Source organism: Ranitomeya imitator, chromosome 6, assembly GCF_032444005.1.
Source record: "Ranitomeya imitator isolate aRanImi1 chromosome 6, aRanImi1.pri, whole genome shotgun sequence".
In the NCBI taxonomy this organism is placed as follows: Eukaryota; Metazoa; Chordata; class Amphibia; order Anura; family Dendrobatidae; genus Ranitomeya; species Ranitomeya imitator.
In genome coordinates this window covers 308,710,701-308,726,012 of record NC_091287.1, presented here as the reverse complement: position 1 = coordinate 308,726,012, position 15,312 = coordinate 308,710,701, and the positions used below count along the sequence as shown (strand labels likewise).

Below are 15,312 nucleotides of genomic sequence, written 5' to 3'. Positions count from 1 at the left end.
ATGTTTTCCTCCAAGATTGCTTAGTATTTAGATCCATCTATGTTCCCATCAACTGTGACCAGTTTTCCTGTCCCTGTGGAAGAAAGGCATCCACACAGCATAGTACTGTGACCATCATGTTTGATGGCGGGGATGGTTTTTACAGCGTGATGTGCAAAGTTAGCTTTCGTCCCACATAGTTTTGCATTTAGCCCAAAAATTTCTACTTTGGTCTCATCTAATAGTCCAAAAAAGGAAGCAGCACACCACTGTCTGAATAAAGAGCTATTTTATTTAGCCCATGATGGCGACGCTATGGTATGTGGGGGAAACCTCTTGGGACTTCAAAACACGGGTGAATCATCATAGATATACGATAAGGAAAAATAAACTTGATTTGCCTGTCCCAAAACATTTTAATCGAGAAGGGCCATACGGAAAGGGACTTAAAATTTTGAATTATTGATCATATTCTCCCCCCTCTTCCCCACCCTCAGAAGAGGAGGTGACCGTATTAAAATATTGAAAACAAGGGAAATATTTTGGATATTAAATACGCTGCAACCACCTGGATTAAATGTGGACTTTGAAATCCAGGTAGTCCTTTGAGGATATGTGCCGGATTTTTTGTCACTCTCCCTCCCTCACAAGACATCTCGCGATAGGTTTTAAACGTTATTTATTTAAATGTTTTTTTCTTTCTTTTTTGCACATCATTTAATCAAGACCCATGGCTTGCCCCATCAGCAAAAGAAAACGCAAGATTATTGTTCTCTTTAAATATTTCATTTTTTGGCACAGTTTGTTCTGGAGAAATATCTACGGTATATCAATTTAAAATGAGGTTGTCCCCTATATATGGCTCTGAGGCACTAGATGGCGTTAGGGAGCATTGTACCCAATAGAAATTTGGGGTCGGGATACGGGTCTCTAGCGGGGCTCTGTGTCTCCCCTATTCTCATGTGGCAAATTACCAACCCCAGCTGATGGGGGGCGTTCTTGCCCTTTTGGGATATACCTGTAGCCTTTATCTCATCCATTACAATGGGGAATCCTCTACCATTGTTCCCATTGACGAAGTGGGACAACGAAAGTGTATAACACATTGTGGACATTATTTATCCCGTATCTCCAGTTATGTTGTCTCTTACAATAGCACATTTTTTTAAATTTTTGTGATTTATTCAGTGCTACTTTTTACAATAGTCAGTAGGCGTGCGCAAACAAATATTATGCGGACATGCGCATTTCCTTTATCTTTGTTTGCCTTTAACTAATATGGCATTGGAACTTGCTTAATTCCTACTGCACACGTGCTAGTAAGCGCTCTCAATATCATACTTGAATTGCTTTCCCTGACATACACACTTAGCACTATAGGACGCCACTATGTGCTTGACTCATCACATGCTATGGGGTGGATTCATTATAATGTCACACATCTGTGCTTTCATTGTCAATTAGTGCTTTGATACGCACTGTATATGCCTCTGTATGTTTGCACATTTGCAATGCACTTTATGTGATTTATGCTGACCTGTACAATGCTCTGCACTTTTTGTATTTCACATATTGAAGGGCAATGTACTCCTTTTTCACTAATGTTGTTAAATCTTTCCAATTATGCACATGCTTGAATATTGAATCCTGTGCACTTTGTTCACTGCTTGAAAAAGGTTCGCTACGCTGAACCGAAACGTTGCCATCATGGGCTAAATAAAATACCGTAGCTCCTTATTCACAGACAGTGTGCGCTGCTTCCTTTTTTGGACTACTACATGCAAGGTTTGGTATAGGCCTGTGGAAGCTCTTTTGCACCCAGATTCTTTCCATGCTGAATGTGCTGCTCTATTTTTCCAATTCTTGTATTGGTCTCATCGAACCAGATCAACTCTTCTTGACATTCTTCCATAAAGGGCAGATTTGTGGAGTATAAGACTAATAGCTGTCCTGTGAAAAGATTCTCCGACCTGAGCCGTGGATCTTCAGAGCTCCTCCAGAGTGACCATGGGCCCCTAATTAGTGCTCTGCTTGCTTTTGGATGTCAGTTTTGGTGGACGGCCATGTTATGCTAGGCTTGCAGTTGTGCCATATTCCTTCCATTTTTGGATGGTGGATTGAACAGTGCTATGTGAGATGTTCAGAGCTTGGACTATATTATATATATATATATATATATATATATATATATATATATATATATATATATATATTATTTTTTTTTATAATCCAACCTTGCTTTATTTATTTACACAACTTTACTCCTGACCTGTCTGGTACGTTTCATGATGCCATTTGATCCCTAATGGTCTCAGAGGTTGGCTTGAGAACTTCACAGAACAGCTGCAGGTATACTGAGGGAAAAAATGACACACGGGTGGACTCAAGTTACTAATTATGTGACTTGTGGAGGCAATTAGTTTCCGGATTTTATCTAGCGGGCTGAAAAGATATGCGAGTCACAATTTCAAGATTTACACTTTTAAAATGATTTTTAAAAAAATATGCATCATTTCTTTTACACTTCCCAAATACTTGCTACTTTGTGCTGATATCTCACATAAAATCCATTTAAGTTTGTGGATGTAACGTGGAAAAGTTCCCAGCGCATGAATACTTTTTCAAGGCACGGTAAGCCTGCTTGTACCGTATACAGCGATGGAAAATAAATACAAATGAACAACATTAGAGATGGCTACTGATCAGTGGACATGCCCATGCCAACAGCTATGAAACCATTCGTTGTTTACCATGCTGGCCCGTATTCAAAGAGCTGAAAAATGATGCACAATGGAAAATGTATATTACAAAGATACTTTTATATCTACTAGCCAAACAAAGAGCAGAGCCAAAATGATTCGGAGGCCGCTTCCTGCAAGCTTTGTCTTTTGTTTGTAAAGTTGTCGGAGGCACGAATATCTCCACAATGAACCATATGTTGGATCCTTTTTCACCCACAAGGTAAGCCTTGAATGGGGTCTGTCCTTGTCACAATGTAATGTCTCTAATGTTACATAATATAAGTGCCCCGGACCACCTGGTGCAGTGAGATGCTCCGGCACGCTCACCATTGTAATGGCCGTACGACACTCAGAAGGTATCATGTATGGCCTCAATTAGACAGAAATGGACCACAACACTCTGCTGCCTGACTATGGTTAGTCGTGTAACTATCAAAGATTTCCTAAAGAAACAGGTATAACATATAGGAAAGATGTGAACCGATGACGGCAGCCGATCCCAAGTTAACAAAATGTTTAGTCCGGTTCTTCGAAAAGTCATAGGAGTCATCGTTTCCAAGAATATACAGCGATGACACCGAACACAAGTCTTCACCTCTTTCATTATCTTATGTTGGGCTCCTACACAATTACAATGCTTGACATTATAATTTTAAATAAAATTATGGGCTTCTTGGTAAAAAAAAAGCCTACAATCATGTTGTCCGGTGACATTTCTTATGTGTTATTAAACGTGACTATTCCTTTAAGTGTTCTGTTGAAGAATGTGTTTATTTGCATCTTTAACTTAAATGCTATCTTATGTTCTTGTTAAATCCGGTGTTTTTCCTAGGTCGAGTCATTTTCTGGTTGCCTAGTAACCGTTAGAATACTGAACATGCGTACTGCGGAACAACTGCAGTCCTGCTTCCCATCATCTCCGGGCAGCAAGGCGATGCTAGGATTACCAAGAACATCTTCAAGGTCAAAGGAACAGGGATATGACCCAGTGATGACCTGTTCCACAGTTCCCAAATAATGCTAATTTATGCAACCATTACTAAAATTTGTCACACTGAAGCACTGAGCAATGTGAAAGCCTCCTGTGTAGCAGCAACACAACAATCTGGACCACAGCGGAAATTGGGACAATGCTGTCCAGCATTTGGACAGTAAATACAATTAAAGTGGCCTTCGATTACTACAGGGGTGCTCTAGGTGTGCTGAACGTCTGGAGAAAAATCAGACTATCCACTAGAACTTTATGCTCAAAACAGATCTCTGCCCTTCACCTTGACAAACAAGCCTATTGCCCCATTTTACCACCCTCGTCTCCTTACTATCTGACAAGCCAAAATGACTGACACTTTTCCCTTGCTCCTCAGTCCTGAAGTACAGGTCCCAACTCCAACCTCCTCAGGGCTGATGATCTGACCACCGATTGTGTAGAAAAAAAAGTAACCATATAAAGCAGTAAATTCCCCACCACCACCTCATTCTCTAATAGCATGGAGCCCCTTCCCTCCCACGTCATCCTGTTCAAATTCTACCTTTTGAAACAGTTTTTTAATGAGATACCAGGCTCCTTGCACCTTCTCACCCTACAACCTGCACCAGTGACCCTTTTCTCAGATAAATTCCAGTATCCAGAGTTTTCACCATGCCCTAAAAACAAATCTCTTTAGACTGACCTATCACCTCACAACACGTATAAGTGTTCCATCTTCCCCCTTCCTATATTTTCCTCAAAATCTGGTCCTTCAAGTCATCTGTTCCCAGACCCTCCATATCACTTTGTATTTGTACTTCTCCAGATACTGGCTGATGGCAGATCTAATGGAGTGCCCCAATTTATTAGAGATAAATGGGCCATACACTGGCACGCAATTTCACCTTGTGCGTGTCTTCATATTTCCTTATAGATTGTAAGCTTGCGAGCAGGGCCCTCATTCCTCTTGGTATCTGTGGATTTATGTGATTATTGTTATGCTTAATGTCTATTGTCTGTACAAGTCCCCTCTATAATGTAAAGTGCTGCGGAATATGTTGGCGCTAAATAATATTATTATTATTATTATTATTATTATTATTATTATTATTATTATTATTAAAGAAAGCCAAGCGCTGAAGTCATTCAATAAGTCATCTGATTTATACATTTGGTCTACAACCAAGGTCACAGTGTACATTTATGTAATTGCCTCAACCACAGGATAAGTGTCATGGTGACCATGTATAATCAGATATGCTGCTCATAATAGTAATCCTCAATTTCTCTTGTTTTATGGATCATTACTAGTGATGAGCGAATATACATCATTACTCGAGATTTCTGAAGCATGCTCGGGGGTCCTCCGAGTATTTTTTTAGCTGAATGATTTACATCTGTTAGCCAGCATAAGTACATGTGGGGATTCCCTACCAAACAGGCAACCCCCACATGTACTTATGCTGGCTAACAGATGTAAATCATTCAGCTGCGGTAAGAAAAACTAAATCTCCGAGTACTAAAAAAATACTCGGAGGACCCCCGAGCGTGCTCGAGAAATCTCGAGTAACGAGTATATTCGTTCATCACTATTCATTACATTCCAAATATTAAAGGCAACCGGTCAGGTCCCCCATGCTCCCTGAACCACAGGCAGTTGTGTCTACATATATAAATTCCCTGCCTAACAGTCCCTGTGTTACATTACATACATAAACAGCCCTGACCAAAATTACTAACGATCTACTTACAGCCAAAGCTAACAGACAATACTCTGTACTACTCCTTCTAGACCTGTCCTCTGCTTTCGACACAGTTGACCACTGCCTCCTACTACAGATCCTCTCCTCCTTTGGCATCAAAGACCTCGCCCTACCCTGGATCTCCTCATACCTTTCCAACCGCACATTCAGCGTATCCCACTCCCACACTACCTCCTCATCCCACCCTCTCTGTTGGAGTCCCCCAAGACTCTGTTCTAGGACCCCTACTCTTCTCAATACACTTGGCCTGGGACAACTCAAAGTCCCATGGATTCAAGTACCACCTTTATGCTGATGACACTCAGATCTACTTTTCTAGCCCAGACGTTACATCTCTGCTGTCCAGAATCCCGAAGTGTCTATCAGCCATATCCTCCCTCCAACTCCTCTCGCTTCCTCAAACTCAATGTGGACAAATCTGAACTCATCATCTCTCCTCCATCTCATAGATCTTCCTTACATGACCTATCCATCACAATTAACTACATCACGCTTTCCCCCCTACCGGAAGTCCGCTGCCTCGGAGTAACCCTTGACTCTGCCCTGTCCTTCAAACCGCACATCCAAGCTCTTTCCACCTCCTGTCGCCTCCAGCTCAAAAATATCTCCAGAATCCGTCCTTTCCTCAACTGTCAATCTACTAAAATGCTTGTGCATGCCCTCATCATCTCCCGCCTTGACTACTGCAACATCCTTTTTTGCGGCCTCTCTGCTAACACCCTTGCACCTCTCCAGTCCATCCTTAAACTCTGCTGCCCGACTAATTCACCTCTCTCCTCGCTACTCCTCAGCTTCCCCCTCTGCAAATCTCTTCACTGGTTCCCATTCCCTCAACGTATCCAGTTCAAATTACTAATACTAACCTACAAAGCCATCCATAACCTGTCTCCTCCATATATCTCTGAATAAATCTCCCAATCTCTTCCCTCATGTAATCTCCGGTCCTCCCAAGACCTCCTTCTATCCTCCACACTTATTCGCTCCTCACCCAACCGCCTCCAAGACTTCTCCCGAATATCCCCCATCCTCTGGAATTCTCTCCCCCAACATGTCCGACTATCAACAACATTCGGATCTTTCAGACGGAACCTGAAAACCCACCTCTTCAGGAAAGCCTACAGCCTGCACTGACCCCGCTGCCTGCTCACCACTACCAAAGCTACCGCCTCACCAACACCGGACCTCCTGCAACCCTCAACCTATTGTCTCCTTCCCCACCATCCTGTAGAATGTAAGCCCGCAAGGGCAGGGTTCTCGCCCCTCTGTATCAGTCTGTAATTGTTAGTTTACTTACAGTAAGTGATATCTGTAATTTGTGTGTAACCCCTTCTCATGTACAACACCATGGAATCAATGGTTCTATATAAATAAATAATAAGAAACAGATCTTTAGAAAAAACATTTCTAAAGTTTGTTTATATATATAAATGAGGCCTTTGACTAGTCGAATTGCGTTGGTGTCCCCAGACTAGTCAACCCACTAGGCAGGTCAGTGCAGAGACTTCAAAGAGGCGCACTGCGCATGATCTGAAGCCAGGACACATACCACTGCTTCTCACTAGAATATCATCAAAAAGTTTATTTCATCTCCCTAATATAAAAAGTGAAACTCATATTATATAGAGTCAATACAAACAGAGTTATCTATTTCAAGTGTTTATTTCTGTTAATGTTGATGATTATGGCTTACAGCCAATGAAAACCCAAAAGTCATTATCTCAGTAAACTAGAATAATTAACAGAAAACACCTACAAAGGCTTCCTAAGCATTTAAAAAGGTCCCTTTGTGTGTTTCAGTAAGCTCCACAATCATGGGGAAGACTGCTGACTTGACAGATGTCCAGAAGGTAGTGATTGACACAGTCCACAAGGAGCGCAAGACACAAAAGGTCATTGCTAAAGAAGATGGCTGCTCACAGAGTGCTGTAGCCAAGCACATTAATGGAAAGTTGAGTGGAAGGAAAAAGTGTGGTAGAAAAAGGCACACAAGTAACCGGGATAACCGCAGCCTTGAAAGGATTGTTAAGAAAAGACCATTCAAAAAATTGGGGGAGATTCTCAAGAAGTGGACTGCTGCTAGAGTCATTGCTTCATGAGCCACCACACGCAGACGTATCCAGGACATGGGCTACAAGTGTCGCACTCCTTGTGTCAATCCACTCATGACCAATAGACACCGCCAGAAGCGTCTTACCAGGGCCAAGGAGAAAAAGAACTGGACTGTTGCTCAGTGGGCCAAGGTGTTTTCAGATGAAAGTAGATTTTGCACTTCATTTGGAAATCAAGGTCCCAAAGTCTGGAGAGGCCAAAATCCAAGCTGCTTGAGGTGTAGTGTGAAGTTTCCACAATCAGTGATGGTTTGGGGAGCCATGTCATCTGCTGGTGTAGGTCCACTGTGTTTAATCAAGACCAAAGTCAGAACAGCCATCTATCAGGAAATTTTCGAGCACTTCATGCTTCCCTCTGCCGACAAGCTTTTTGGAGATGGAAATTTAATTCTCCTGCAGGACTTGGCACCTGTCCACACTGCCAAAAGTATCAATACTAGTGATGAGCGAATATACTCGTTACTCGAGATTTCTAGAGCATCCTCGGGGGTCCTCCGAGTATTTTTTAGTACTCGGAGATTTAGTTTTTCTTGCCGCAGCTGAATGATTTACCTCTGTTAGCCAGCATAAGTACATGTGGGGGTTGCCTGGTTGGTAGGGAATACCCACAGGTACTTATGCTGGCTAACAAATGTAAATCATTCAGCTGGGGCAAGAAAAACAATCTCCGAGTACTAAAAAATACTTGGAGGACCTCCGAGCATGCTCGAGAAATCTCGAGTTTCGAGTATATTCGCTCATCACTAATCAATACCTGGTTTAAAAACAACAGTATCACTGTGCTTGATTGGCCAGCAAACTCGCCTGACCTTAACCCCATAGAGAATCTATGGGGTATTATCAAGAGTAAGATGAGAGACACCAGACCCAACAATGCAGACGAGCTGAAGTCTGCTATCAAAGCAACCTGGGTTTCCATAACATATCAGCAGTGCTACAGGCTGATCGCCACCATACCACACCGCATTGATGCAAAAGGAGCCCTGACCAAGTATTGAGTGCATTTACTGAACATACATTTCAGTAGGCTAACATTTTGGATTTTAAAAATAATTTTTCAAGCTGGTGTTATAAAGTATTCTAATTTAGTGAGATAATGACTTGGGTTTTCATTGACTGTAAGCCATAATCATCAACATTAACAGAAATAAACACTTGAAATAGATCACTCTATTTGTAATGACTATATAATATATGAGCTGCATGTTTTGTATTGAAGAACTGAAAAATGTATTGAGGATATTCTAATTTAGTGAGAAGCACCTGTACACACGACTTCAGAGGATCAATTATGAGAGGGGAAGAAGCCGGGAGCATGTGCGAGGCAAGTATAGCGCTTGCAATGTCACCGGCGCTTGTAAGTTAGGTTATCATGCCCACAGGGGCGTGATGACATGCTTAGAGTCAATTAGTCTAGGGACACCAACGCACCACTGACTAGTAAAAGCCCTGATTTCCATATGACAAATAGATCTTTTGTATTTACTTTTTCTAGAGATCAGTTTGCGTGTCTTAATAGAATAAAGGGACTGTTAGGCAGGGACACAACTGTCAGTGTTTCTGGGGGCACAGGGGACGTGACAGGTTCCCTTTAAAGTGATGGGTATAGTGAGTGGACTTAGGTGTACAGTCTTAAACTTCGGTGTAGTAAGTGGACCTTGAAGTTCTGGGTAACGAAAAGCAATATGGATCAATCCTGGCTCACTGAAAAAGGAAAGGGGATTATTTTAGAAGGTACAGAGAGCAGTCTTGACCGCAGTCACTAGCGGGATATATTGAGTACATTTTCAATGCATTTAACACAGAAGACTTCACAGATTAGCAGTCACCCACTTTGCATGATCGAAAACCATTGCTTTATTTTATTTTGCCAATAATATCCCTTTATTAGGGGATTGGTCTTCATTCTTGTAAAACAATTGCATGAAAGTGGCTCCTAAACTGTTTTTTCCAGTCTGTTTGCCTATCATTAGCTGCATTAATATCAGAATGTCCTCATTTGGAGTACAGATAATGGCAGCGAAAGAGTTCGTACCTGGGCCTTCTCCCTAGGCTGCGTTCCCACAATGAGTATTTGGCGCATTTTTGATATTGCAGATTTGCTGCATCGGCACCATTAGATAAATTAGGTTTCATGTGTTAGTTTTTTTTTTTTCATTGCACTTGAGCGCATACCCTTTTATCTCGTTTTAAATAAAGCCACTTTATTTTATAACCTTCCTGGTATTTGGCATTAGCAAATCTCTATTGCTACAGTCATATGTGGCTTACATGCGTTTTTATCCTGCAGATTTTCTGCACATAGTGCAAGTCTATGACAAAAATGTGCACTGAAAGCGTCCTCACAAGACAAATAGACAGGTATTGGATTGGAAACACGCACCGCAGGTCAGTGTATGCTGCGTAGAAAAGCACAGCGGGCCTGAGATTTCTGTAAATCCCATCCGCTTTGCTGGAATTGCAAGACGCTGCGCTTTACGTAAAAAATTATGCAACGTAAAGAAATGTACTTCTCATCAGCACTCGGAGGAAGACAGAAGTGCTGACCCTTCCACTGCCAACATCCAAATGAGTACATTCTGATATCACTGCAGGAAAAAGAGGTTTTTAGGAGCCAGTCAAATGCAATTTTTCATTTTAATAAAAGTTTAGTTAAAGGAATTTCTTAACCTGTCAGCAGGTTTTTGCCATGTAATCTGAAGACAGTATAGGGTAGGGGTTAAAACACAGATGTCAGTGATGCCTCTCTTATTAAGCTTGGTTTTGTTTTCCTACACAGATTGTTTTAGCACCAGTAACTTATCATTGCTGTGCCCAGCTGGTCTGTAAGCCTTGGTCCAGCCCTCTCCTGTGACATGATGTTCACCGTCTATGGACTTTGTACAAGGAGAGCCTGATGTGGGCTGGGACTGCTGAGAGGTAGGGCAGAGAAGCTATAATGTGGGGCAGGGAAGCTGTGATGTGGGGCAGGAAAGCTGTGAAGTGGGGCTGGGTTAGCTTTCTCAGCTCTGCTTCATTGTTAAATCTACACTGCCTTGTGAAAGTATTTGGCCCCCCTGGAACTTTTCAACTGTTTCCCACATATCATGCTTCAAACATAAAGATACCAAATGTAAATTTTTGGTGAAGAATCAACAACAAGTGGAACACAATAGGGAAGTTGAACGAAATTTATTGGTTATTTTAAAATTTTTGTGAAGATTCAAAAACTGAAAAGTGGGGCGTGCAATATTATTCTATTATTATACTTTGTTGCGCCACCTTTTGCTGCGATTACAGCTGCAAGTAGCTTGAGATATGTCTCTATCAGTTTTGTACATCGAGAGACTGAAATTTTTGCCCATTCTTCCTTGGCAAACAGCTCGAGCTTAGTGAGGTTTGATGGAGATCGTTTGTGAACAGCAGTTTTCAGCTCTTTCCACGGATTCTCGATTGGATTGAGGTCTGGACTTTGACTTGGCCATTCTAACACCTGGATATGTTTATTTGTGAACCATTCCATTGTAGATTTTGCTTTATGTTTGGGATCATTGTCTTGTTGGAAGACAAATCTCCGTCCCAGTCTCAGGTCTTTTGCAGACTCCAACAGGTTTTCTTAAAGAAAGGTCCTGTATTTGGCTCCATCCACCTTCCCATCAATTTTAACCATCTTCTCTGTCCCTGCTGAAGAAAAGCAGGCCCAAACCATGATGCAACCACCACCATGTTTGACAGTGGGGATGGTGTTTTCAGGGTGATGAGCTGTGTTGCCTTTACGCCAAACATATCGTTTGGCATTGTTGCCAAAAAGTTCGATCTTGGTTTCGTTTGACCAGAGCACCTTCTTCCACATGTTTGGTGTGTCTCCCAGGTGGCTTGTTGCAAACTTTAAACAACACTTTCTATGGATATCTTTGAGAAATGGCTTTCTTCTTGCCACTCTTCCATAAAGGCCAAATTTGTGCAGTGTACGACTGATTGTTGTCCTATGGACAGACTGTCCCACCTTAGCTGTAGATCTCTGCAGTTCATCCAGAGTGATCATGGGCCTCTTTGCTGCATCTCTGATCAGACTTTTCCTTGTTTGAGATGAAAGTTTCTAGGGATGGCCGGGTCTTGGTAGATTTGCAGTGGTATGATACTCCTTCCATTTCAATATCATCGCTTAAACACAGTGCTCCTTGGGATGTTTAAAGTTTTGGAAATCATTGTTTCCAAATCCAGCTTTAAACTTCTCCACAACAGTATCACGGACCTGCCTGTTGTGTTCCTTGGTCTTCATGATGCTCGCTGTGCTTGAACAGAACCCTGAGACTATCACAGAGCAGGTGCATTTATACAGAGTCTTGATTACACACAGGTGGATTATATATATCATCAGTAGGCATTTAGGACAACATTGGATCATTCAGAGATCCACAATGAACTTCTGGAGTGAGTTTGCTGCACTGAAAGTAAAGGGGCCGAATAATATTGCACGCCCCACTTTTCAGTTTTTGAATTTCAACAAAAATTTAAAACAACCAATAACTTTCGTTCAACTTCACTATTGTGTTCCACTTGTTGTAGATTCTTCACCAAAAATTTACATTTGGTATCTTTAGGTTTGAAGCATGATATGTGGGAAAAGGTAGAAAATTTCCAGGGAGCCAAACACTTTCGCAAGGCACCGTAAAAAATCTCTGCGAGAACGGCTGCACCCAGTAATCTAAGTGACCCATGGTTGGATTAATCTTCTATTTGCCTACATTTTGCTGCTCTAAGATGTGGTAGCAAAACCTGCTGACAGATTCCCTTTAAGTACAGCTCCAGGCTTTGAGTCTGTATCTTGAGGCCAATTATTGCAGATAATGTTGGACTGTAAAGGTACCTTCACACTAAACGATATCGCTAGCGATCCGTGACGTTGCAGCGTCCTGGCTAGCGATATCGTTCAGTGTGACACGCAGCAGCGATCAGGATCCTGCTGTGATGTCGCTGGTCGGGGCTAGAAGGCCAGAACTTTATTTGGTCCCTGGACTCCCGTTGACATCGCTGAATCGGCGTGTGTGACGCCGATTCAGCGATGTCTTCGCTGGTAACCAAGGTAAACATCGGGTTACTAAGCGCAGGGCAGCGCTTAGTAACCCGATGTTTACCCTGGTTACCATCGTAAAAGTTAAAAAAACAAACACTACATACTTACCTACCGCTGTCTGTCCCCGGCGCTCTGCTTCTCTGCTCTGGCTGTGAGCGCCGGGCAGCCGGAAAGCAGAGCGGTGACGTCACCGCTCTGCTTTCCGGCCGCTGTGCTCACAGTCAGTGCAGGAAAGCAGAGCGCCGGGGACAGACAGCGGTAGGTATGTAGTGTAAGTAGGTAGTGTTTACCTTTAAGGTAAGACAAGGGTGGAGTGGCAACAATGCGTGCAAAATTAAATTGTTCATAAAGAGCAAAACACTTTTACATAAATCTCTAAAAAGAAAAATTTAAACAATATTAGATCTTTCATAAAGTTAACTCTTACCAGTCAGCAATACATCCTGTAATCAAATATCCAAAAATCAATCCCACAACCAAAGAGAACTTGGCTATATGAACTTTCCAGGACGAGTCACAAACCAGATCCCACTGCAAGACAAAAGCAGAAGCAGCATGGTGAGCGGGGCAGGGTGCAGTCATGGTGTTACGGCACACGGCGTCCTACACGTCTTATAACTAAGAAGAGGGAACACAGTTTGTTGTTCAGGATTTAAGTCTGGTTCATATGTCCCACATACTGTGCAAAGGATAAAATACAATACAGATGGAGTGTGAGTGCAGATTGATTAGGAAAGTGTTTCATGCCGTACTGTGGGTGGCGTCCAGAAGGGATATTAAGAGACCATAAAAGCTAGAAACCCTCCCATAATTAAAGAGCAGGCTGAGTATGCTGGAATCTGGGAATGAACTAAGTACAATAAGTACAATGCAGCCCAGGCAGGTCCATTGTGCTGCTGACGGCCTCGGCCATTCTGAGTCACAGCTCCCTAATGCTTTACAGCCACTCTGTAAGAGCCAATTAATACCTGATGGTATACTAAATCCATGATGGCGCAAATGGAACCAAAAGGAAAATCTATGCATTAGGATGATTATTAATATTGTAGAAGGAGAAAAAAAAAAAAAAAAGGGCTGATAACATGAACCTATCCATCATCGCCAATAGTAAAAGGAACTGAACAGGCAGTATACGAAAATTCCAAATAAGCCTCCTCTCACTAGGTCATGCAGTATGGGTTCCAGGTTCCCAGCAAGCGAATATCCAGAAAAAACATCAGATGTATGCAGCAACTGGTTGCCACTGTCATATAGCCTTTACGGTTTTTTTTTTTTTGTTTTTTTTAAAATCTACTGGATAAAAAAAAAGAAAAAAAAAAGGAGGGGTGGGGAGCACAACACATCCCTAGTGAAGACAAAAGGACACCCTCACGTGACCAATCACAAGACGGCGACGTCATCGCAGGTCCTTCACACAGAGCATTTATAGGAACGGAAGCGGCAGCGTGCACCGATGAGAGGCGGGAGGACTCCGGGGCCAGAGGGTGAGTATATGACTATTTTTTATTTTAATTCTTTTTTTTTTTTACCAATTATATGGTGCCCAGTCCGTGGAGGACAGTCTCCTCTCCTCCACCCTGGGTACCAACCGCACATAATCTGTTTACTTCCCGCATGGTGTGCACAGCCCCATGTGGAAAGTAAGCGGATCAATGCATTCCTAGGTGTGCGGAGTCACCGCAATTCCGCAAATTTAATGAACATGTTGCTTTTTTTTCCTCAATGCGATTTTTTCGTGGAAAAAAATGCAACATTTGCACTAGAAATGCGGAATACACTGTAAATAATAGGAGGCATATGTAAGCGTTTTTTTCACGTTTTTATAGCGAAAAATACTGAACGTGTGCACATGGCCTAACACACAGTAAATGGAAAGCTGCATTTTCACCTGTTCAGCAGAATGACACTTAGCGGTTATCGTGCACATTGGCCCTTTCAGCATATAAACAATTTGGACATGCATTTAAAATGGATTTTTACTGCATTGTTCCAAATCAAGCTTAGGAAGTGAATAGAAGATAGCACTCAGTCTTTTCCTGACAGACCGAGGGGGCCGTGAACGGACGTTCTAATGGGAAGTGTACAGGTGCCGCTAAAAGGCAATCACTGCCTGCTATATCCAGGCCAAAAGATGCTCACAAGAGAAGAATACACAATGTAAAACCGTACCCCTAGACTTGCATAAAAAGAAGGCTGCTCAGACAAGGCAGGTTCTCTTTAACCCTTTCATGACCTTGGGATTTTCCGTTTTTCCGTGTTCGTTTTTCGCTCACCTCATTCCCAGAGCCATAACTTTTTTATTTTTCCGTCAATATGGCCATGTGAGGGCTTATTTTTTGCTAAACAAGTTGTACTTTTGAACGACATGATTGGTTTTAGCATGTTGTGTACTAGAAAACGGGGAAAAAATGCCAAGTACGGTGAAATTGCAAAAAAAGTGCAATCCCACACTTGTTTTTTGATTGGCTTTTTTGCTAGCTTCACTAAATGCTAAAACTGACCAGCCACTATGATTCTCCAGGTCACTACGAGTTCATAGACACCAAACATGCCTAGGTTCTCTTTTATCTAAGTGGTGAAAAAAAATTCCAAACTTTGCTAAAACAAAATAAATAAATAAATAAAAAATTGCGCCATTTTCCGATACCCGTAGCGTCTCCATTTTTCATGATCTGGGGTCGGTTGAGGGCTTATTTTT

At 42.1% G+C, this 15,312-nt stretch overlaps 1 protein-coding gene across 1 annotated transcript in view; it reads right to left on the bottom strand.

The window, feature by feature from the left end:
* SLC22A23 (solute carrier family 22 member 23) overlaps window positions 1-15,312 on the bottom strand; it is a 137,484-nt gene that overhangs the window by 74,091 nt on the left and 48,081 nt on the right. The window contains exon 2 of the mRNA XM_069730725.1: window positions 13,042-13,145. Coding sequence (XP_069586826.1) covers window positions 13,042-13,145 — 104 coding nt within the window. The remainder of the gene's footprint in view (window positions 1-13,041; window positions 13,146-15,312) is intronic.